Raw genomic sequence first — 26,550 nt, 5'->3', positions numbered from 1 at the left:
ATGTTAACAGTTTATTTCATCCGATACAAATGCGTTGGAAATCAAACTCATATCACAAAGAAAAAAAGCAACATATGTGATGAGTTCTATCTAGAATGGCCCTATATTTAGCCTTATAGCCTATTTCTAAAAAACAAGTGAAAGGAATACTATACAGTGACAGAATACATTTCCGTTAAGTTTGCATCATGTGTCTGATTCTTATCGTACTTGTACCCCATTCTGCCACTGCAATGCCTTAGCTCACACGCTCGTAACCATATAGGAGCTAAGGAAAAAAAGAGCCACTGTTTAAAGCTAGACCGGAAGAAAGATGGCCGCGTCCAGTCTCGCGCTCTCGCTTGTCTCACTGCGCCACTGAGCACTTTTCATAGAGATGAATGGGGACGCCATCTTGGCAGACAAAAGTAGCTTACTCTAGTTATATTAACTCTATGAGTTGCAAGCGTGCACGAGGTCTCGGAGCTAGGGAAAAAAAGAGCCACTGTTTAAAGCTAGACCGGAAGACACGGAAGTGGAAAGATGGCCGCGTCCAGTCTCGCGCTCTCGCTTGCCTCACCGCGCCACTGAGCACTTTTCATAGAAATTAATTGGGACGCCATCTTGGAAGACAAAAGTAGCTTACTCTAGTTATATTAACTCTATGAGTTGCAAGCGTGCACGAAGTCTCGGAGCTAGGGAAAAAAAGAGCAACTGTTTAAAGCTAGACTGGAAGACACGGAAGTGGAAAGATGGCCGCGTCCAGTCTCGCGCTCTCGCTTGCCTCACTGCGCACTTTTCATAGAAATGAATGGGGACGCCATCTTGGAAGACAAAAGTAGCTTACTCTAGTTATATTAACTCTATGAGACCAACGCATAAATCAATCCAGCTATACTAATTATAAACAACATGGGTGTTCGAAGAACCTAATTAGCCAGGTGATGATTAGCAAGACGATGTCATCTTGGATGTGTCATTTGATCTCGGATGTAATAAGCGACGTACGGAGAACGGGCCCCTGGGCTCCTGACTTCTCATCAACACACTTAACCTAGTGTTAACTAACTCTTAAATAATGAGCAACTTCAAATTTACGCCGCTAAACTAGACCTTATAAGACTTTTAATATTGCGTTACTGAATGCGGTTATGTTACTGAAGCCAGCAATCTCAGAGTTGTTTAAACAAGCTTTGTTGTAGTTAGCCTACCACTAATATATTTTGTCGTGCTAACAGGTTAGAGACAATGGCGACGAGCGTTCGCTGGAGCAGAGGGCGACTGCTTCAATCTGGAGTGGTGGATGAGATGCTTTTGCTTATTAGTGAGTTAGTTCGGGAAACCATCAACAACAACAATCAACAACAACAACAACCTGGTAATGTACTCGTCAGATTAAACATAATCTGTAGAAGCAAGATTCAAAACACGATGCCTCTAACATTTTTGTCTTGAACTGCATTTGCTTCTGGTTTCACCGGACCTCGAATGGGAGGACAGACTGGAGGAAGGCCGGTTTACCAAATCGCCCAAGAGCAGTTGCAGATGTTGTTGTCCTTTAACTTCTCTGCTAAACAGATTGCGGAGATCTTGGGTGTCTCAAGAAGAACAGTGAACCTACGGTTAAGGTATGTGTCAATTGAAGGACTAATTCAGGAGAGATCTGAATAATGTGACCCCTTTCTCACTGAGCCCTACACAATTATTTTGTTTATTTACAAAGCACATGAAACACTGCAGAATTACCCTTTTTATACATTTCATAAAGACATTGATATACTGTGATAGAACTCTTTCACATCCCATATCTTTGGAGAAAAAAACTGTCATGCGCATGTACCACATAGCTGCCTTGTCACTGTTCCTTAAACGCATTGTTTTGTTTAGAGTTACTACTAGGGATGAATGTAAAAAAATCATCTAAGTTCTAATATGTATACATTGTCTTCCACAGACAGTACAAATGTATCTTTTAGAGGTTGCTACACAGACCAGAAGATGCACTTGATCTGAAGGTGCTGCTATTCGGAGTATGTCCCACAGGCTTCGGAGGAGAACATATCGAGTGGCAGGGTCAAATTCGCTGATTCTTGATGGCAACTACAAGCTCATAAAGTAAGTGGCTTGTTTTACTGTGATTCGTTAATTTGCCCTAACTGTGCCCCTAGCCAATGACAAGCTGATTATTTTATGTGTTTTGAATGTAAAATAAGATTTTCAGCTATACCCGAATGCAATTGAGCAGGGGTTTTCAAAGTGGGTGCCGCGGCACCCTGGGGTGCCGTGACGCATCCTCAGGGGTGCCGCAGAATGGCCCAAGGCTTTATCATTTAATGACGTAGAAAAAACATATCAATTTCAAAATTCATTTTATTGTAAATATAAATAAAATTGTATTTGCAGCACAAACAACAAAAAGCTACAGTTTACAGTTGATTCAGGGCGCAACGGTTCTTTCGTTGACGTCGTTCGTTATTCCGTATTGACAGTAGATGGAGGAGTGCAGGTTGGCGCAATGGACAAGTTGTTAAAGAGAGTGCATCCACCTCCACAGGAAACGACATTGGAATCAAATCCAGCAAAGAAAAAAGATAGCATTATAACGACTCGTACCTCCAGTATGGGTTCACTTGGTGTGGTGAGGTAACGTGCCCCAAACCAGTATGCCTTGTCTGCAGGGAGACGTTGGCTAATGCAGCCATGGTGCCTAGCAAGTTGGCAAGGCACCTGGAGACCAAGCACCCGGCATACCAGAGCAAAGACATTGAATATTTTAAAAGACTGAAAACACAGAATACAACACAGAGTGAACGAATGCTTTCTGCCGTGCGTGTTTCTGAGAAGGCACAAAAAGCTAGTTTTTTTGTTGCCGAGTTGCTCGCTAAATCGAAAAAGCCACACACCATCGCAGAGTCGATCATATTACCAGCCTGCAAAAAAATGGTTGAGGTAATGCTAGGGCCAGAAGCAGCAAAATAAATCGAAAAAATCCCCCTCTCAGATAACACAATAAAACGCCGCATTGATGACATGTCGGAGGACATGGAATGTGTACTAAATGAGAAACTACAGCTAGGGGGAAATTTGCACTTCAAATAGATGAGTCCACTGATGCTAGTGGCCTTTGCCAGCTGATTGCAACTGTGAGATACGTGGATGAGGACACAATTACAGATAACTTTTTATTTTGCAAAAACCATGCTACCGGAGATGAGATATTCCGGGTGACAGACGAGTACTTGAGGAACCATGATCTCAGTTGGGACATGTGCATAGGTGTTTGCACTGACGGGGCGGCCTCGATGACCGTTCGGGTCAAAGGCTTCGTAACGAAAGCCAAGCAGAAGAATCCTAACATGGTAGCGACGTATTGCATGTTGCATCGGGAGGCTTTAACTGCAAAAACGATGCCTCCAGACCTGACGGATGTTTTGAATGAGGTCGTAAAAATAGTTTACTACGTTAAGTCACGTCCCCTTCAAACACGGTTATTCACTACCCTCTGCAGTGAAATGGGTTCAGAACACCAGGGTCTCTTACTGCACACCTAAGTCAGGTGGTTATCGAGGGGGAGAACACTGGCCCGTGTTAATGAACTAAGAGAAGAGCTGCGGGCATTTGCGAGGGACCATGACCTTCCTTTCAAAGAGAAGATGAATGATGACTTTTGGTGGCTTCAAGTCGCTTACTTAGCTGACATTTTTGCCCACATGAATGAGTTAAATGCGAAAATGCAGTGGAGGAACAAATCGATTCTATCTGCAACAGACAAAATCAATGGATTTAGGTCAAAATTAGCTCAGTGGCGACAAAGAGTGGCAAAAAAAAACATCGACATGTTTCCACTGACAGCTACCAATACTACTGACAAGTCTGCAGTTTTTTTAATTCAATATCTGCACATTTATCTGCCCTGGAAAAAAAACTTGAGACCTATTTCCGCCACAAAAACAAGGAATTTGATTGGGTTCGAGATACATTTCACTCTCTTTCCACTTAATCAGCAGCAAGATGCCTGTCATCAAGAGGACAGGATGAGCTTGCTGAACTGCAAATGGACCGCACACTCAAGTTGCAACACAGTGAACTGTCTTTGGACACATTTTGGCTGCGTGTGGGTCAGGAATATCCCTCACTTTCAGAGAGTGCTATAAATGTGCTGATCCAATTCCCCACCTCCTACCTCTGTGAACTGGCTTTCTCCTCTCTCACATACATAAAGAATAAACTGAGGCAAAAGCTGTCAGTTGAACAGGACCTCCGTGTTGCACTGTCCACAATCCCTCCTCGCATTGACAAACTCTGCAGTCAGAGACAGGCACATGTGTCCCATTAAGTTATTATATATCACAAAATATTTTTGTGAACTTTATATTGAAGGTTTGTTCTTGATTTGTTTTGTGACTTCCAGCTAATTTCTCAGTTATTACCAATATGTATTTTGGCTGTGATATAGTCGTGAAAGGGACAGACAGAAGCTCTTAACGCTAAGAGCTTCTTAGGAACGTTAACACTCTTAGAACGCCCCTAAGAAGCTCTTAGCGTTAAGAGCTTCTTAACGAATCTGGGAAACGCGGCCAATGTCTGTTCATATTCTGTTCACTATTTATTCAACAGTTCTATTAAATGAGTTGAATTAAAGAGAGTGGTTCATTTGAATATAACAACAATTAGATAAACCTCACATTCTCAATGTAATGCCTATAAAAGCAGTTATAGCCTATTCAACATATCACAAGGTAAAATCAAATAGCATTAGTACAAATATTAAATATGACACAATGGAGGTTGAGAGTAATGCGTAAAAAATAGGGGTGCCGTGGATGGAGAGAGATATGTTTAGGGGTGCCATGAGCCAGAAAAGTTTGGGAACCACTGCAATAGAGGTTAGGACTTTTCTTTCTGTTAAACGCCCAACATGTTGCACAGAAATGTATACAAATCATTTTAGCTGCATTCAAGCCATTCATATATATATTATTTTTTTTATAAAATAAGATGTGCAAGTGAAATCTTTTATTTTCCCTTCCTTCCTCTCTTAGGTGGAGGATTGTAATCCATGGAGGAATCGATGGGTTCAGCCGACTGATGGTTTTAGTGAAGGCTTCTAACAACAGTGGAAGTGACATTGTAATGGACCTGTTTTCGGAAGCAGTCGCCCAGTTTGGTGTCCCATCCAGAGTAGGGATGGGTATCGTAAATTTTTATCGATATCGATACCATTTTCGAGACTGCTTAACGATCCGAGTCTTTATCGATACTTTTCTATTTCTTAAGTAAAACAGATGTAATATAGAACAAGGGGAACGTGTTGCTCTCAGGAGGAAGCTGGCTAAAAGGAGCATATATTGGCACAATGGATCCTGACCATGGCTAAATCTAAATCTATCCACTACAGATGTACTATCCACAACCTGGATGAGTAACTAGACTGATTGGTTGGTTGACGAAAAGTGACATTGTCAAGCTCATCGACTTTATGAAAAGTTCAACACGTTTCAACAAAAGGCACCTGATATAGCTAAATGACTAACTAACCAAACCCAAACCTTCCTTATCTTATCCCTATTTTCTTCTGTCTGTTTTTGTTTAACACGATGCTTAAGCATCCCACAGAGCCATGCTCGCGGTGACTATGTTTTGGATGATCAGCAGCGAGGGGGGGAGGCTAGTCTTTACTCACACTGTGCTCGTAAATAATTCTTGCAGTTCGCGCACACATAACATTTTAGGGGCATATGCGAGTGAAATAGTTGCACTGTTGAGCCCTGAATTGGCTTATTATTGTCAACGATGGAGACTTGCTATGAAGTTGGGGTGCGCTCACCAGATGATTGTCCTGCAAAGGCAGCTGGAGTTGGCACTGTTGCGATTCGAAGACAGTCGAAGTACTGCATTTTATCTTTATCTGATGCACAATGTTGAGGTGCTTGTTCATCGTAGTTGTGTTCCCCCCCTTACAATAAATTACTTTAGAACATATATTGCACTTTGCTTTGTCGTCTTTATCTTTGGCTTTAATCAAATGTGGCCAAGCCTTTGACCGTTTCGTGCGTTCTGCCATCGTAGCTAGCAACAAAATTATAAATGAAGCGAAGTAGCGCATGAGGCAATTAAATTCTTCTTCGTTTAGTTTAAAGGCGGTTGGCAGGCCATTCAATTGAATGTAGTCATTGTATTAGTCAAACGTTGTATGTTTGTGCACTAGTGATTTGATTTAAATAACATTACTTATTTCTCGAGACATAAGTCATCGTTACTTTATATTACTTAGTCTCGATAGCGGTATCGATAAGCTTGGACCTTATTGATATTCGGGTTTTGAGAAATTTGGAACCGGGTCCTTACAGAACCGGTTCTCGATACCCATCCCTAATCCAGAGTCAGATGTGACTATGGAGGGGAAAACAACGCCATTTGTCTCTTCATGGATGTCTTCCGAGGATCAACCCGAGGGAGCACTCATAATCAACGCATTGAAAGACTGTGGGGCGATGTCTGAAGAGGCGTGACGAAAAGAATGCAGGTCCTACGTAGTGTGGTCAGGTCTGCTGAGTTTATTATCGACAGGAAGCTCACAGCCCTACAGGACACCTACCACACACGATGCCTCAGGAAAGCTGGCAAGATTCTAAAATACTGCTACCACCCATCTTTCAGTCTCTACCCCGCTGCCTTCTGGACAGCTGGCAGGATTCTAAAAGACTGCTACCACCCATCTTTCAGTCTTTACCCCGCTGGCTTCTGGACAACAGTTTCTATCCAAGGGCCAGCAGGCTTCTGAATGAACATTTACATGGACATTTCTCACTAGCCACTTTACATTGATGCATTTCTCACTAGTCACTTTACACACTGTCACTTTCAGCTATTGGTTACACTATCAGCAATATTGCACTAACTGTACCCCACTTGTCTTAGGTTAGTATAGGTCTAAGGTTAGTATGGGTCATTATCTGTAGTAGAGGTCTAATATATTGTAGCGACCCACGGATTGGTCGCGTGTTAACTCGCGCTGTTGGCGCAAAGGATTGTGGGTGGCGCAATTCACATACTTGTTTCATGTTTAATTATTGTTGCATGCATGTTTGAGTTGAGTGTTGTTGTTCTGTCGATTAGGTTTGTCAGTGGATGATGTATAAATATTAGGGCTGTGAAATGATTAAACATTTTAATCAAATTAATCACAGGTTTCTGTGGATTAATCATTATTAATTACATATTACCGATTTTCCGAATTTTTGTCATTAGTGTGCGTCTTTGATTTTGCGGTACCTTGATGTTCGAGTCACCTGTTGCCACTTGCAAAACGTTGGTGAACCCCTCGTCCTCAACAATATCAATCGGTCTACAGCTTTTTGCAATACATTTGGCAACCGTGCTAGTCACCTTGTCACAGGCAGACTTAATGAGGACCCTACGCTGTTCAGTGAGGGAGGTTTGGCGCATTCTATTTGAACTCCCCTCGCTGGTTACTTTACTTTATAGGTTACTTTAGGCTGGTATTGCTTTAGTGAAACGATAACATTCAGTCATTTAGCATTCAGTCATTTAGCAGACGCTCTTATCCAGAGCGATAACCTCTTCCCGCAGAGCAGGGCTCCAGACTAACTTTTTTTACTAGGAGCACAGTAGCCCCTGACTGGAAATTTTAGGAGCGCAAGCAGAAAATTAAGGGGCACACCTTATATTGACCTGCAATGCATTTATTAATGTAACTGGAGAGGGTACAATTCAGGGGACATTTTAGATCCTTTTTAGGAGTGCTCAAGCACTCCTAATATTTTTTTTAAATTTTCTTAAATAAATTGTTTATTATCATTTGATGCTGGTAGTTCATGAAGAAAGGGACATCCTTAGTTTTTTCATTCAATATTTTGCATAATAATACATAAATGTATTAATTGTTATCCAGTGAAATTAGGGATTTATATAAGCAAGGTGGTTTATGTTTAGCAGTTTTGCAAGGCACTGTATTCATGTCACATTCTCATTGGGGGCTGAGCACCCCTAAAGGTCTGATCCTAGAATAGCCCCTGCAACGCACCATATAAGCTTCAGTTTAAATTAATACATTATTTAATGTGACATTACGTACTGTACATGCAAGTCTTAGTTAAATGACTTAAATGTATGATGCACTTTTCGATCAGTCCTCCGACACCACAACACAATACTTGCCGAGCATAACAGCGCAACAGGGGCCAAAACTAAATAAATAAATACTTGGATAAATAAATAATTATATAACGCAAAGCTTAAATAAATGACACAAAATATATAAATGTTACATGTATTTGTGTGTATATATATATATGTTTACGTTTTCATGTGTTTACATTTATTTATTTATACTGACATTTATTCATTTATACTTACATTTATTTATTTATACTTACATTTATTTATTTATACTTACGTTTGTGTATTTATACTTACATTTATCCACGGTGAAACTTCCTGCAGCAAAATAAATCTGTCGTCCCCCCGTCACCAAGTCAGGGGGCGGGTCAAAGCCTCTGATTGGTGAATGAACAGTATTACACACCAGGCAGGCTCAACCAGTCGATCAAGCTCTCTTCAAGCTAGAGGGATCCTCTATCGCCTCACTCTACAGCTGCTAGGGGTGTGCGACACTGCACGATGTGGTATAGATCCGATACCAAGGAGTAAATACAGGGCCAGTATTGCCAATACCGATACTTTGGGCTTAGAAAAGCAGTGGAGGGGCAAAGTGAGTTTGAGCGAAGTTAGACGGTGTTTGCACAACCACTATGATGTAAAGGGAGTTGTGTACTCAGTGTGGAATGAAACTTAAGTATCGATCTTATCACGCTATCAATCAGGCTATTGATACCAACGTTGGTATCGATAGTTGCCGGGTTTCCCAACCCGGTCTTAAGATCGATATGCCCACCCCTATGCTGTATCATCTCGCTGAGGATCGTGAACACATTTTCATTGATGTCTGTGTCAGTTAGGGCCAATATCATTCCTATAATTTCAGCGAAGCTCTCAATATGATGTAAAAAAAAAGTGAACTGGCAGGTGCCTCCATCTCTTCAGCTTCCGCCAACATTTCGACCATTGTAGCATTCAATATTTCATTCATTGAATCCGCACAAGGTGCTGCCACCTTGGAATAGTCAAAAGCAGAGCCATAGAAAAAGAGAGTTGCGACACGCTTTGATCTCGCCGACACGTGATCACGTGGTTCATGTAGCTCGCTGTAGTTCCAAAAAGCCCCACTGCTGTCAACATTTTTGAATGGTTTTCAATGGAGCTGGCCAACGGAAATCGCTTTCTCAGGCAAATGACGAATGAAACAGGCTCGGTTGAAGAAATCTGATATTCTGGCCATCTTTAGCTGACTCGTATCTACATAAGGCAGTCCTCCCTGACGTTTTTGGTGTAAAATGGAGTGAACTACAACATTGTGAACACTCACTGCCAGTGAAACGTAGGAAAAAAGCTAGAGCTTTTTTGTCACGTGGTTCCGGTAGCTCGCTGTAGTAAAAAAAAACCCCACTGCTGTCAACCTGTGTGAATGGTTTTCAGCGGGACAGACAGCAGCACCATCTCGATTCACGGATATTTTCGGTATATTAACACAATGTCAATTGGTTACTGGTGTGTTGTATCATGTATGTATGCTACTTTATTAACATGTATGTATAACATTAACTTATAATACATAACGCAATATTGTGAAGCAGAGCTAGAAATGGCTATGCTAGCAGTAGCTAGCCTATATTGTTCCACTTAACGTTTAACCTTCGACTGTTGAAGTAAATGGGATTTGTTCAACTTTTTTTTCTTCTTCATCAGCCCACTGACAATTTACCACGTTAACAACACTTATGTTTGTAGTACTTGATGCAAGTTGAATCTAACCATGATCACCAGCAACACCAGCAAATGATCACCAGCAATATTGTGAAAAAAATAGAACAGAATTTACAAGGCAACCAACTGCAATTCAATAAAAATTTTTATTGTACAATATGTCCAGTGTTCTTCCACTCCTTTTGTTTGTAGTGAGCAGGTGATCTAAATGTCTGCTTTTCACAAGCCTTAGACCGCAGTAGTAGATGCATCTAGTTGAGCTAACTAGCTATTGTTAAGGATAGTGTAAACTGGGTGTTGAGAGGAAGAATGATACACGGTTAAGCATCGGACCAAGTTATTTGTAGTTTAATTAGTAATGATGCAATCACAAGATACACAATGAAAACAATACACCAAGATGTCCGTAGTCTAGTACAATGAATCAGTCGATGATGCAACAGCAGTCGTCCCACCAAAACAGAGTATAAGATTAGAACGAACGAAGGCCTTCGTTGAGAAAGTGGTCGTGACAGAATATCAGAGAAAGTTCTGCCCCTCCCAAGTTCTGCCCCTCCGCCCTTGGGAGACAGATCTTGTACTCCCCAGAGAGGGAGGTCTGGTGAGTGGCCATTGGTCAGGAGACCTTGGGGTGGCTATTGTTAACCAATTAAATGTCCAGGGCGTTCATGCTGGCGCAAGGTGGGCAGTCCACGGACCTGGTGATGTTAGGAGAGGGAGGGGGCAGAGAAGACCCACAGGTCTGGTGTTGTTCAGGGAGGGGGGTGGACAAGACCCACAGGTCTGATGCAATCCAAGGGGGGGGGGGGGGTTTGAGTTCTCCAGAGTTGAGAGCAGGTCATCTCGAGGTCCTGATGATATACGGGGTGGGGTCTTCAAGGGGAAGGGGAGAGGGTAAGACCACTCCTAGGTCAGATGATGTAAAGGGGCAGATGGGCTCCAAGGAGAAGGGGGGCATCCAGTGAGAAGGGGGGGGGCAGGGTCTCCAGGGGAAGGGGGCATATTATCCATAGTAAGAACTGTCCGGTCTGACTCGTCCTGAAGCAGAGAAGAGTTATGTTCCCAGCATCACCTTATCTCCCAAGTTGACACTTTTACTCCCATGAGCTGACTAGCTCATTGTGCTCACACCAGTCCCTGAGCGTCACGAACTCGCCTCCCAAGTCAGTTTGCCTGACATCTGCATTCTTGTCCACACACCAAAGTTACATTTCAATGTTTCTTATCTGTTACATTATTAAATCAATTGATCACATTCAATATTTGTATCTTAGTTATTAGCATTACAAAACATGTGTGTTTACATATTCATATTAGATATTGATTGGTATAGCAGCATTGATCAGCAGTATAATGCTATCATTCCCTCACACTAGCTAGCTATTGAGTGGACCTGAAATTCCTGCCGAGCGTTGCTAGACGATATGGGACCCAAGGCTTTAATCTGCAATTCATTGTTGCTAGCTCTAATCAGATGTACTATAGGCTAATAAGAGCAGATTCTGTAAACTGTGTATGCCAAAGAACACCAATAACTAGAACTAATTTGACAGACTATAAACCAACGATCTTCTGGTTATGATACACGTGCTCTCTAGCTAGCTACAGTAAAAGTGTTGCTTAGCTCTAGATACTAGACCCATAGTCTAGCGCAAACTGCATTTAGAATCTAACAAGCTATAATCTTACGATACATTTTCTCTACAGCTGGCTATATGAAATACTACTAATAACAATTGATATGTGGTGGTGGAAATATGAAAAAATGCAGGATTTTCATCAATTTACCAGCTCACTTGCTTCGGACCCCATAATATTCCATTCATTGTTGCTAGCTCTATAGGCAAATAAAGACAATCTTTGTACGCCAACAAACACCAATAACTAGAACTAATTTGACAGACTATAAACCAACGGACTTCTGGTTCTGATACAAATGCTCTTTAGCTAGCTACAGTAAAAGTGTTGCTTAGCTGTACGTAAGATTACACAGTCTAACTCTAACTGCATTTAGAATCTAACAAGCTATTATCTTACGAAAATGTTTATCTTAAGTTGGCCATATGAAATACTACTCATAACAAATTATATGTGGTGGTTGAAATATGAAAAAATGCATGATTTCCATCAATTCACCAGCTAACTTACTTCGGAGACACTGAAAATGAATGGGGTTCAACGGTGGAAAATACAATGTTTGGAACTATAGGTCGCGTGGGACACGCTTTTCTTCCGCATTCCTTGATAACAATGGGAGTCTATGGAAGTGTCGCAACTATCTTTTTCTATGGCTCTGGTCAAAAGCAGTCGATTTAAGTTGAACCACCAATCAGAGGCTTTGACCCGCCCCCTGACTTGGTGACGGGGGGACGACAGATTTATTTTGCTGCAGGAAGTTTCACCGTGGATAAATGTAAGTATAAATACATAAATGTAAGTATAAATAAATAAATGTAAGTATAAATAAATGTAAGTATAAATGAATAAATGTAAGTATAAATGAATAAATGTAAACACATGAAAACGTAAACATATATATATATACACACACATACATGTAACATTTATATATTTTGTGTCATTTATTTAAGCTTTGTGTTATATAATTATTTATTTATCCAAGTATTTATTTATTTAGTTTTGGCCCCTATAATCCTCCATAGGGATACAGTAGCAACGCTAGTGCCAAATAAGTATTTAGCTGCGAGGCCGGGTAACGGTGCGTTCACACTGCAGACTTTTTTACCGCTCAGCACCGCCGGCCTTCCAAGTGCACCACGCTCGGGGGCGTGTCAGATAGATTCATTCAGAGCTGTAGTTCTCTTAAATCATTGTTGTAGTTCGTATAATGTCATGGCAAATGTGCGGACAAAATACAACTTTTACACACATTAAGCAAAAATCCGACACGCATTCTAGATCTGACATGATCTTATCTACAGCACACAATAGGTTATCTTTTTCCACACTTTTTTTAGGCCGAGTGAAAGATTAAATCCCACCTGCACTCTATGGAACGGGTCTTGTTCCGGCTGGAAAAAAGATGCATCAGACATAAACGTTGACATGTGTAACCTTTTATTATATTACTCGAAATGTCTGCAAATCAATCGCTAGATTATGACTTGCCACTACACATTCACTGTATGGATAGCGAGTGGCTGCCAGCCAGCATTTCAGCGTTGAATGTCAATCGTATGCCGGGTGAGCTAGCTAGACTATGCAGCTAGCACAGAAGAAAGTTACGTAATGTGAAGGATCTGAATTAAAGTACAAAATACAACACACCAGGGACTAGGGGTGTCACGATACCAAAAATTCAGTAGTCGGTGCCAATACCATTAAAATAACACGATTCTCGATGCCAATTTCGATACCATGGTAAAAAAAAGAGGATTGTCTAAGATTCCATGTAGGCTACTTGAACCATGAACTTCTTTAAAATATTTGAAAAATAGCAAAATGTCCTACAAAGACATACAAAACATGTGCAATAGAGCATAGCACAACATAATAAAGTGCAATTAAGCCATTCAGCTAACAAGATGAACATGACATGAGTTTACCTTCTAAGCTATGGGCTAACGTTAAAACTACAGCTAACCTAAACTATGTACATAAGCCATTGTAACACACGTGCCCACCATCTCAAACATCATGTAACGTGTATTTTAGTATGACAGATTAAACAAACAGAAAAAGAGCATTCTTTGGATGTATTCAGAATTTCGCCGCGACTTCAACGAACATTGATTTATTTTGTATGATGCCAGATGTTAGCATCGGTGCTGCGCCTCTTCTGGAACTGAATCAGAACTTGCCTTGAATTTTTTAAACAAATCCAGATGACGATCTTTCAGGTGCTTAGCTAAATTGGAAGTATTCCCCCTTGTTCTGAAGACTGCGGTAGCATTTTTTGCATAATGGCTTCTGAGGATTAATTATAACGCCACGGTCATCTGCCTCAAACGCAAACTACTTTTTTTGCCTTTCTTGTCAACAAGTCGAAGCGGGGCGATCGCTAAAGCAGCAGTTGTTATCTTGTTTTTCTTAATGTAAACGTCGACTGGAACACTCCTGAAGGCGCAGCACCGATGCTAACATCTGGCATCGGCGCTCACGGTACTTACGGTGCTTCAAAAAAATGGGCATCGTCGGTGTTTTGTTATTTTAGCATTGGAAGGTACCGTAAGTATCGGTTCTCGTGACATCCCTACCAGGGACGCCGACAACCTCAGCAACCCTGCGCCAGGCATCATTTTTTTTGTTTATGTCTCTGTAATCGAACATAGACATATCATACAATACTGGGTATGAAGACACACATACGATGAGTTGATCTTCCATCTTGAAATTGTCAAACCTAGAAATGTTTACCATGACCAACAGTTGCTACGTTACAAGAAACAAGAAACCAACCCGATTGGCCATCGCTGGCGTTTTCACGCTCGTCATTTACATAAAGTTCAGAAAATCCAACTTTCGCCGCCCCGCTCGCCTTCCCACAATACCCTACGCGAGCGTCGACGCCCCGCTCGCCTTCCCACAATGCCCTACGCGGGCGTCAACGCCTGGTTACATTGAAAATGAATTGGAAGCCGACGCCCCGCTCTGCCCGCCCCGCTGCATTGTGAACGCACCGTAAGAAGGGCTCGTGAAACTGCTCACCAAAAGAATGAAGGGGCACCCACTTGTCTGGCAGATTAAGACACGTTCGTAGGAACCTAGCGAAAAATATCCTAAACTTTCCAAGACTTTCAGCTAGGTTTATAGGTAGCTAGCGAATAATAGCCTCAACTTTTCGAGACTTTAAGCTACGGTACTAATGCAGAAGGAAAGCTGATATCGCTGTTTTACTAGAACGTCATATCTATGCGTTGTTGCTAACGTGTGCTGACATTGTGCACACCCAATGAATTCAAAATGTGTAGGTCTCACATGCTAGCCTGACGTTGTCATACTCATAATTCTAGTCAGAATATGAGTCTGAGAACTCTCCGTTGGGCTTTGACTACGAGGCGTGTTTCAAACGAGCCTGGAAAACAAATGCCTCTTCGCTCAATTGGATAGATCTACAACCAATCAGAGCAACAGAGTATGTGACGTATGTTAAGCGCCGCATAGTTGTTGTCAACAGAACTAAACTGAGAGGCAGCTAAATCTTTACTGACTAAACTGCAAGCAGACTTGAAGTATGCTTAAAGAATGAATACAAACGATTTTTGCCGGTGTTGTAAAATTAATTTAAGGGTAGGGGGAGTACTTGTTCACACGGTCAACCTTTTTGAGCGAAACAATAAAGGGCAATGCATATACGTATATATATATATATAACTTATATATACATATAAGTTCTCCGTTTAGGATTACAACTCAACAAAAGAAAAGGAGAAACCACAATGGCCACTGGGTTTTCATTGTGTCCCATCTTCTTCGCAACCATCGGGGCCAGCTGATAAATTAAACTTTTAGCGAATCCCGTAGGAAGGACGGCAAAAACATATTTTCCATCGACAAATGCCTTGATTGCGTCTCTCTGTTCCTCTTTCAAAATTAATGCGCTGTCGATGTCTTCTAAAACAGACTCGATGGCAGAATCATAACATCCCAGATCTCTGGCGGTAGCCATGTTTGTTCAAAACGAATTCAACTTAAGCGCTCTTTTGTGTCGTGGGTGATTACGTTACTGTTGATCATCTGTCCATCATCGTATAAAGCCCGCCCTGGCAATTTCATTGGTTCGCCCAGATTCTGGTTTTCTGTAGTTGGTCCCCAATACGAGACCCTCCAGACCCAACTTCCCGACCAAATTTATTTTTGGGCGGGGAGAAGATGGGCTGGCAGCCAGGCTACTCACATGCGCGAGTGCTTGTAAAAAATGCTCGCACTGTCTCAAAAACTGGTCGCAGTCTGGAGCCCTGCCGCAGAATGTGCATATCACTTTGGTTTTATTGGATGTTCCATCTTAGTTTTTTTGGAACACGAACTTCTCATCCAGAAGTTGCAGATTGAGTGGAATTGTGGTTATATTACGTTAAATGTGTTAAACAAAAACAACGAATTAATCCTGTAATTTAATCATAACGCGTTTACGCGTTATTTTTCACAGCCCTAAAAATAATATACCATTGATGCAAACTAACAGGAATCCTTGCTTTTTCTGCTCTATTATGTTTATGTTTTATGTGGGTAGGGCCCCATATTAGTTATTGAAATGGGCCCCCAGATGCTTAAGACTACAACACATTTGCTCGTTCAACCAGCCCATATAACAACCGGGTCAATCCTGTTAACCGGTGCCTTTTAATGTCCCCAGGAAATCCTACTTCATAATTGCTGTAAAATGTTACAAATGTTCATTCTAAAAGGCTTTAATTATAGGTGTAGGTCTTCCTTATCATATAAATAACAAAAAAGTGTATTTAAGACAATTAGTTTGTATTTTAACCACTTTTGTATTTTGTACACATGTTAATTTTGCCATGTTTTGCCATGTCTCCATCACAAATGATCAACTCTTACAATAAATATCAGTCATTAAATAATAAAATATTCAAATGATTTGCTCATTATGTTGTAGACCAAGTCAAAATCTTTCTACTTAGACATATTTTTTATTAAAAAATAAATAAATAAACCCTATTTGGGGGGATTTACTTTGTGTCCCCCCAAAAAAGTTCCACCCTGTTAGGTTGTAGTTTTTCCCTCTTAAGAAAATACACTTCCCATGACACAAAGTTCATGAAATTATATCATTTCCTGTGTCAGGAATTCAACTTGGCCAACTGAAGTTAGTATGAACTTTCAGATTCATCTTTTTTCCAAGTTTCATAATGTCAACCTGTTCGTCACAACCTTAAATTTCCACCCTGTTAGGCTACTTTGTTAAGAAAATAAATAACATTTTACAATTTCAAATATGGTTTTATATACGAATTAAAAGGCTGTATACATGTAGGGTCTCATGCTAGCTAGATCATGATCACTCACAGAGCTAGGGCTAACATAGTTAACAAAATTCCCCCCTGTTAGGTTCCACCCTGTTAGGTGTGTACAGCTAACAGGGTGGAAATATTGTTAGAAAATGTAGTAACATAATAAGTTGCATACAATATTTGTCATGTATTTGCAACAAGGGACATATAATGGACAAGAAAAGGTAAATATTGTTATGCCTTTACATTTTTAAACTTTGTGATTGTTATTCATATGTCTTAACAGGGTGGAATAATGTAATGGTCCATGTCTGAACGAAATGCCCATAATTATAGGATTTAAGTGCATGAGCTTGGCCAATATGTTTTCCAAACAGTTAAACATATCTCTTTCCTGATTAAATGTTAAAAACATGAAAAATAAATAATTTTGTTTTCAGAAGTTACCAGGTCCAAAAGGCACCGGTTAACAGGATTGACCCAACCGCTTTCAGTAACGCAATATTCAAAGAGTTAGCTAGCTCTAGTTTAGCAGTTATCGGCGTGAATGAGTTTGCTCATGGGTGTTTAAAACAATCAGCGGACGTCATCTACCACGTGATGGTTATCGATTATGTCCTAGCTCAACACGCTTTTTCAAAATTGCGTTTCGCTTTTGGATCACATGCAAACTTCAATACCATAGACAAATCTGATGAACGCAGCTAAGATTGAAGGGAGGATATTGTGGACAATTGTTGGGACTCATACAAATTGAAATCGAAAATAGCACCGGACGGTAGGAAACATGCCGTAAGTGGTCTACCGATTTCTTAAATATGGAGTGTGCATTTCCAATTAATTTGTCATTGTTGCTGCAATTGTAAAGATATTGTATGCTTTTGCCAGAAGGCAGACACCATTGGTTGTGTGCCCACTCTCATAGTCTGCGAGTAAATATACTTTTTAGTTTGTCCTCTATTCCTATTGCAAAAATCTGCATGGGTCAATCGGCACCACCGAAGTAAAATATCATGTGAAAACAACTGTTTAGCCCCATTGAAATGTTACTGGTTGTCTCAGTTTTTTTTCCATTCTGTGTGTTTGCGTGGGTAAATCTGATCTGGATTAATGGGAACTGGCTGATGCATGCTGCGCATGTTTCCGCATAGGGGACTCCTAAATGTCATAATACTGCAGTGGGCATGTCCTGCACAATCGAAACAGGAAGGGCGTAGAAATAATGTTCCTGAAGAGCTTTATGCTGCATTGTCAAGGGGTGTGTTTGCTATAAAGATAAACATGGTGGATGTACCAGTGACATTGTCTCAGTTTTTTTTTTTTACTTCAATATTTGCTAGTAGGCTGGATTGTGATTATGGCTTTAGTTATTGAGTGTGCACAGTTTTCTATAGAATACTGTCAGCAGCAGGCAGTGAGTGATCATTTATTGTAGAGATTAAAGTTGTAGGGAAATTGCAGACCTGGACAAAAATGCAGCCTACTGGTCACATAAACTACTATGTGAAATTTAGTTTTTAGGACTTAACATTTATTAAGGACTGTAAAGTAATTTGAGTGATTCAGTAATGATTCTATTTGAGTGTAGTTTGAGACAGCAATCCTCATGAAAGAATAAGTATTTCATTGTCAAGGATGCAGAACTTAGTTTTAGATTGTTTGAATTTTAGATCTTCAAGAATGACAAATAGTTGCTTTTGAGTATTTTCATGACAAGACAGAGTTGCTGCAGTTAACTTGGGACCAATTTTTACTTAACATGTCAAAGGTATTCTTAACATTAACATTATACGTAACATTATAGTCTAGATGGGCGTAGATAAACATAGAAGAATCATATATATAAAAAGTAGAAAAAGTACAGCAGTCTAAATTATTCTAAACACTACTGTACAATGTAAAATATAAAATAAAACAAAATTTTCTGTGCAATATACAATCAGTGACAGATTGACTTTATAAATGTGTTAGGGAGTACTCAGCCTTGTTGATGAGGCCAGCTGAGGATGGAAAGAAACTGTTCTTATGGCGTGAGGTTTTGGTCCTGATGGACCGCAGCCTCGTGCCGGAGGGAAGTGGCTGAAACAGTGTATGTGGCCGACCCCTCCCACCCTGGACAATCTTTCTTGCTTGCCTCAGGGACCTAGAGGTGTGCAGGTCCTCGAGAGATGGTAGATTGCAGCCGATCACCTTCTTGGCAGCATGGATGATACCCTGATGTCTGCCCTTGGCAGTGGCAGCCGTGTACCAGATAGTGAGAGAGGAGATGAGGATGGACTCAATGATGGCTGTGTAGAAGTGCACCATCATTGTCTTTGGCCTTTTGAACTTCTTCAGCTGCCGCAGAAAAATGGCTGCCAAGTCTCCAGAGAGGTGTTTAAGTTGTTGGTGAACACCGGAGACAGCTGGTCTGCACAGTGCTTAAGGGTGGATGGAGAGACAGTCTGACCCGGCTGCTTTCGGGGGTTCTGCCTCTTGAACAGTCTGTAAACTACACCCTTCTGAATTAGAAGAGTTGTCTTTGGTAGGGGTGGATGGGGCCTCTGGGGTGAGCAGGTGTGGGTCAGGACAGTCCAATTGTCTGTCAAAGCAACGGTAGAACTGGTTCAGGTTGTTGACCGGGTGAGAGTCGTTAATGGAGTGGAGGATCTGATATGGCTATGAAATAACCCTGAAATTAAAAAAGATGGCAACAAATCTATTTATTTACTCATCTATTTATTTAATTCTGAATAACTCGGCGTTCCATACCAAACAACATGCTCCTCCTATTTCACAAATTAAGATCTCCATTTCACAATCAGTAAAGTTTTTTTTATCACTGTTTTTTTGTTGCCTTAGCCATTTCTTGTTAAGAATCATTAATTGTTCGACAGGTTGATTGAAAAGTTTGAGAAACCTGACAAAATATGGGCGTTTCAACAACCATGTCAGGTAAAATATGGGAGTTGACAGGGTGTGGTCAACAAGCTTGTTCACGTGTGCACAATCACAAGTTAAGTGGAATCCGCAACGCAGTGTTCAGCAATGTCGCGTACAGAGTTTTCCCGTTTTCTCCATATGCATACTTTTACAGATGAATTTACACAGAGTTTGATGCATTTGTCACCTGATTCCCAAACTATCTTCAGCTTCGGAGACCAACTTCACGTCTGTTTCCCTTCTTAGTCTAAACATGTTTACAGATGTCTATTATCTCCATTAAGGTCAGAGGTGACTAACTGGCTAAAAATGTATGTCCTGGAAAGAAACGTTTATTGGCAGGAAGCTGCAGTCCATCAGGATCAAAACCTCACGCCACAAAAACGGTTCATTACCATTTGCGGGTGGCCTCATCAACAAGGCTAAGGACACCCACTGTCATTAGGACATACATGTATTAATAAGTCCATCCATCACTATTGCACATTACACAAGTCATCTTGTTATCTACCAGTCACATTGCACTTATATTATTTTAGATCTTATTTTATATTTTACATCATAGCCTATAGTGTTTAGAATTTTTTATTAAACTATTGTACATTCAAATTTTTATTTATTTAAGATCCTTGTGTTTTGTATGCACCTTCCTACCACAGTAAATTCCTTGTTTGTGTGAACTTACATGGTGATTGAAGCTCATTCTGATTCTAAAACCCAATTTTTCTCTCCATTAAACATTTAATGCTATAAAATCAATACTCTTTTCATCACCTTCTTCACAAAAAATTTAAGCTTGTGACCTAGAAACACTTCCAATGTTTTTGATATCATAAATCCAACTTTTTCTCACCTACATTCTTTCACACTGTTTAAGTTAAAAGACCTTTTCTGATTTAATTGATATACTGACAAGCTTTTGTGTGTTATTACATAGATAATAAATAGATTTTTACAATACGGCAGCTCAGTGCTGAAAAACGGAATGTGTTCCAAGGCACAAATTAACTTCCCAGCTGCAAGCAATTTTTAAGCAGCCAACTCCATTTAAATATATATAATGTAATTTTGTACTACAAATTAATGCTTTGTAACAAAAATGCTTTGATTTTTAATTGACTAAATTGACAACACGTCTTTACTCAACATATCGTCTCCGTTTTCAATTTGAAGCTGTAAAACACTGTAGGAAATCTCCCATGGTATCCTCCCTGGCTCCGCTGAGGCTAAAGATGGATGACGATGATGACGATACATTTATTATTCAGGCCCAGTACCCCTTAACCAATTAGGGGCCCTATTTTATTGATCTGAAACGCAAGTATCAAACGTGAAACGCAAGTAACTTTGTGGGCAGGACTCCGGCGCAGTTGCTATTATACCCGTGGGATAAATGACTCTTGCGCCTGACGCAAATCTAAATGGGTTGGTCTGAAGTAACTACTATGAGTAACTACTCATAGGTGTGGTTTGGGCGTAACATCAGATCGTCATCTCACATTCCCTTTAAAAGCAGGCGCGCTTGTTCCATGGCGGATTGCTATTATAATGGGGATTTGCCAGGCGCACGCCAGAAGCAGTTCACAGCCGAGGAGACAGATGTTCTCATCAGGGCTGTAAAAGACAGAGAAGTGACATTGCATGGGGATAAGAGAAGAAACCCACCCAAATTAGCTTAGGTTCAACAGGCGTGGGAGGGAATTGCCACAATTGTTACAAACAAAGTTCACATAAATTCAAAAAAGGTTTGGAAACGTTATTTCGGTCAATCAATACTCGATCAACAATCAATAATAACAATATTGTATTTTATATTGTTGGAAAGCCTGATTAGTCACCTTTACAACAAGGTACAACTTGTAAGGATTGTGCATTCATGGAATGAGCAACACAGCTAACCGTGTGGGTAGCGACTCAGAGAAAAGTGCCAAAATCCCCTGCAATATTCTTCTGTTGGTATTCACTCTCGTTTTGAGCTTCAAGTGGGATCAACTTGGGCGTGCTATACGTGCCAGAGTGACCAATGCAAACATGTTGGCTGACTTGTGACAAATCCTGGTTGAGGAATGGGATGCCATCCCACAGCAGTGTGACCAGGCTGGTGACCAGCATGAGGAGGAGGTGCCAAGCTGTTATGGCTGCGTATGATCTTCCACATGCTACTGAGGTCCCTGACAGTATAAAATGAATAAAGTGTGAAAATGGCCAATATGTGTAGTTTTTTTCCTTATTATTGTGGGAGAGTGCAATCATACAATCCACAGCAACTCAAAACGAGAGTGAATACCAACAGAAGAATATTGCAGGGGATATTGGCACATTTCTTTGGGCTGCTACCCACATGGTTAGCTGTGTTGCTCATTCCACGAATGCACGATCCTTACAAGTTGTACCTTGTTGTAAAGGTGACTAATCAGGCTTTCCAACTATATAAAATACAATACCAATTGGTATTATTGAAGGGGAGGAATAATCAACCTTTTTTGAGGAATTTACATAGAGATTTATCATGAAAATATTTTTTATCATTGACATGAAAGAAATGTAACACAGCCATACAATTAACCAAACAATGTAACGCAGGTTTGCAGGAAGAAGACCTTATCCTCTCCAGCAGTGCGCACGGGCCAAGCATGCGCCCTTAAAATAGCATCTGAATAATGTGCCACTGACTTTAGACTATTTTCCAGGTCTGTGGTGGAATTGTTTTCTGAAACTGCAAAATAGCACCAGGGAACGTTTGCGTCACGCCTCCTCTTTTTGCTGAACCACCCGCGGGAGCACAAGTTAATTCCCTACCACGTACCGGCACCTTTGTTGCATACCGGCACCTTTTCTTGCGTACCGGTACGCAAGAAAGGGTGCCGGACAAGGTTTTACCAAGGTTTTACGTCAATGTTTATTTTACACAAAGCTCAACTATTTTGCGCTCAAATAAAAGCCAAAAAAGTTGTCTCGTGCGCTGCGCACCCTCGCATTAAGTATCTCCCGAACTAGTATCACATCAAACACAGACTATGCGTGCATTAGCAGGGCAGCTGTGGTGGCGTATACGGGGGCCGGTTCTGGTGGGCTGGTCTGGATCAAAGTCCAGGGGCTATTTTACTCCCAGTCCGTCCCTGCCGCCCCGCAACATTAAGCCACCCCCCTGAAATATGTTCCCTCGGCTATGCATGTTGTTAATAAATAACAATGAATTGTTGCTGTACCAGTTTTGTTTTTCACTGTAGGAACTCAAATTTACATTTAGTCATTTAGCAGACGCTCTTATCCAGAGCGACTTACAGTAAGTAGCCTACAGGGACATTCCCCCCGAGACAAGTAGGGTGAAGTGCCTTGCCCAAGGACACAACATCATTTGACACAGCGGGGAATCGATCCGGTAACCTTCTGAGTACTAGTCCGACTCCCTCACCGCTCAGCCATCTGACTCCCAAATTTCATAATGATTTGCCAATATAAGAGAGTACCGGCACCTTTTTTCCCCCACTTCAAGCACTGCTCTAGATACCAGTACAGAGCCTATTCAGGTCACGTGAAAAATGACCCTAAGACTCGTAGAAAGACCGAGTCGGGAAATGAACAAATCATTTCTGTTTACTTGGACGAGTCTATGCAACAGTCCCGATGCACGGCCACGAGAAAATGAACAAATCACTCTGAGAGGACTCGTTACTCCCGAGTCCTTGTAAGGATTCGTTCAAAATGAACGAATCGTTTACGAACGACACATCACTACAGTGTTCAAACAAAACAAAACTGTGCATCTTTTAAAAAGTATAAGTACAAAAAGCAAATGAAAATTCAAAGTACAATATTTGTGTCCATGATGCAGTGGACTACAAGTATAAAACAGCAGACAATACTCACTTATTAGAAATAAAAACTTATTAGGCTACAGTCCACAAATGACCCATGATCACCCATCTTTTTTAGGAAAGCTTAAAGGGGCGATTGATTGCAAAACCGATTTTACCTTGTCATAGTTGAATAACGACAGTTCGGTGGGTAAAATGAACATGCAGTGAATATCAAAGTCCTTGGACACCTCTTTCCCATACAAATCTCAAAAAGAAAAAATTGGGCTGTAAAACGCTAGCTTTTCAACAAAGCCACCGGTGTGACGTAGGACGGGGGACCGCCCTTTTTGGCTCTGGTCTGTATCTTTGTCACGCCCCAAAATTTACATCCAGACCAGCCCGAGGTAGTGTCTATCTCCGATACTAGTTTAGCTGGGCGCTGCTCTGTGTAGGCTACTTATAAGGAATTACAAAGAAGAATGTTTTGAATTATAACAAGGATATCGAAAATGGACCACGGTCGTAAATGCTGTGTTCCAGGCTGTACAGGGAAGGCTAACACTCACAGTCTTCCCAAGGAGCCAAACATTCGACAAGCATGGCTGCTGTTGTCTATGAGAAGATCCCGGCGAAGTTCGACACTCAATCATTAATTTGCTCTGAACATTTCACCCAAAACTGTTTTGACAACCTTGGACAATTTCAAACAGGATTTGCTAGGAAGCTGAACCTGGAAAGAGGTACTGTTTCGACCGTATGCTCATTGCAACCGAAAGCTATAAGGACAGTATGATGTTGTGCTAACAGTTATTAGCAATGCTAACGTGTCCTGTATATAATATACCAGGTAGAATGCTAAATACGTTTCTACACACATCAAATGACTCTAGCTAGACTAGCTGTAGTCGGCATTAGAAGGGAAGCTTCCGAAAAAATAGCCAGAAAACGAACAGCAGTCTGGCTTATTGCTAACGCCTGTCTAGATGATCTATTTGAAAGAAAAGGAGAAAGGCAGGTGCTAGATACAGGATACATTAGCATTGCTAGTAAATGTTACTAGTAACACCCAGACTGTAGGCATGTAAACTAGTTTAGCTTGCTAACGCAAGAGCATAGGTAGAATGTGTGATAATTTAGCCTAGTTTATTGGCAATGGGGCTAACGTTGTTTCAAGTTCCTGACTGTGTTTCATTCAAATAAATAACCTGTGTTTTGTAGATCTACAATTCACGATGCATGTTTGTCCAGATCTTTGTCATGTCATTTTTCAGCAAGATATCTAGAGCTAGCTAACTGAAGCCGAGTAGAATCATGATATGGTTTGGTTACTAAGCTGTAGCCTAACGTTCTACCCACCTAAATCAATCCAGGTTGCTTCAACAACAGAAGTGGAAACAAGTAATGTTATCATTTCAAATGATATGTAGTCAATCTGTTGAAAACAGTGTGTAGGCACAATAGATTTATTTGCGAGTTTTTATTTCAAGTCTCCGTCTTCGGTGTTTCAGTGAGTGCTGCTGTTGCTGGCCATGTTGCGTTTTTGCTCCCCAGATTCACTCGTTGAAAACCAACCAATCAGCGCACAGCTTATCTTAATATTAATGAGCATACCATAAAAGGAGAAAACCTAGTGTTTTTTCCCGGGAACATTTCAGAGGATCTATCAGGGTGCATAGAACAGCACCCGGGCCATTTTCAACCCAACCAATGTTACATACCCTATTCGGAGACCTTAAGTATGAAATACCCCAAAAAAACAGTCAATCGCCCCTTTAAGGCGACGGTTGTTGTGCTTTGCAGCTAAATGTTTCACAAACAATATATGAGAGTAAGTGGATTTTATAGACTGCTTAGCTAATCATATAAAAATGATAGATCTCCCAACTGGCACTGTATTGTTGTGTGTTGTTATGTAATGTCGGCGAAACAGCGACCATCAGTAAACGTTATGGATACAAACAAGAGTTTATATTATATAGTAAGCTGTTCTTGCATTTACTAAAATAAAACTAGAACCAAACTAACTAAACTGTTGCGGGAAACCCTGCACAGACTACATCAAATGAATAGGCTATTCTCAGGCATTGCATTGTGCACAGAATTTACATTTATGCATTTAGCAGACGCTTTTATCCAAAGCGACTTCCAAGAGAGAGCTTTACAAAAGAGCATAGGTACGGTGTTCATTTTAGGACATCCTCAGATCTCAGACTCAATTGTCAGACTCAAACGAAAAAGCGTCAAGTCTCAGACCAAAAGTCGTCAGTCTCAGGCGAAACGGCTTCAGTCTCAGAAAAACCTCTGTCATTCTCAGACCAAACGCTCTCAAACCAAACGCCATTGTTCTCAGACAAAATGCTCTCAAACCAAACGCCATCGTTCTCAGACAAAACGCTGTCAAACCAAACGCCATCGTTCTTAGTGTTAAACTATCATTATGGATGACGCTCTTATATTACGGTAATAGCATTGGCTGTTGTGTTTGAGATCTGCGTGCATGACGCGTATGACGTATGTTGTTGAGTTCTCTTGAATGATGCACAGAGACGGTTGGACATAGCCGGTGCACAGAATAACGAATAAATACTTACAAAACTAACGCACCGCTCATACTTCTACGCTAAGTTATGCCAGTGCAACTCTGATAACTTAACAGGTTATGGGCCCAGAGTTGAAGATAAGCGAGCGTGAATAAGTTTAACGCGACGTATAATGCGATATACTAACCTAGCTAGCAGAAGAAGCTAGAAGAAATTGGCGGGATGGCTAACCGAGCAACAGGAGTTTCAGCATCCCAGCTTTTATTCGATGGGTCTGAGGATAAATTTGACCTTTGGGAAACGCGGTTCCTCGGATATTTACATATTCTGAAATTGTCTTACGAGAACCAGGTGAAGCAAGTGATGAAGATAGTCGGAAGAATGCCGACTGCTATGCCGAGCTGGTAAGGCTAATAGACGATAAAAGCCTATCGCTAATCAGACATGAGGCTGCTTATGATGGCAGGAAAGCCCTACGTATACTCAAAGAACATTATTCAGGGAAGAGCAAGCCACGGATTATAAATA

The 26,550-nt window shown here is 40.9% G+C and overlaps 1 protein-coding gene and 1 long non-coding RNA gene across 10 annotated transcripts in view; both read left to right on the top strand.

The window, feature by feature from the left end:
- Nucleotides 1-1,383: 1,383 nt before the first annotated feature.
- On the top strand, nt 1,384-6,497 carry LOC124487287. The gene is made up of 3 exons (XR_006958358.1): nt 1,384-1,607; nt 1,934-2,094; nt 5,022-6,497. It is a non-coding gene; the product is annotated as an uncharacterized LOC124487287 (long non-coding RNA).
- A 10,288-nt stretch (nt 6,498-16,785) lies between these two features.
- The window catches only part of palm1a (paralemmin 1a), a 128,834-nt gene continuing 119,069 nt past the window's right edge, over nt 16,786-26,550 (top strand). For 2 of the 9 annotated variants that reach the window (XM_047049742.1, XM_047049736.1), the window contains exon 1: nt 17,268-17,552. In XM_047049742.1, the coding sequence (XP_046905698.1) occupies nt 17,548-17,552 (5 nt within the window). In that variant the 5' untranslated portion in view covers nt 17,268-17,547. Of the gene's footprint in view, nt 17,553-26,550 lie in introns of all 9 variants that reach the window. The other 7 variants (XM_047049740.1, XM_047049739.1, XM_047049735.1 and 4 more) reach the window with 7 other exon arrangements.

This window comes from Hypomesus transpacificus, chromosome 26 (genome assembly GCF_021917145.1).
Source record: "Hypomesus transpacificus isolate Combined female chromosome 26, fHypTra1, whole genome shotgun sequence".
NCBI classification, from domain to species: domain Eukaryota; kingdom Metazoa; phylum Chordata; class Actinopteri; order Osmeriformes; family Osmeridae; genus Hypomesus; species Hypomesus transpacificus.
The sequence above is the reverse complement of the archived record's forward strand: the minus strand, read 5'-3'. Positions and strand labels throughout refer to the sequence as shown.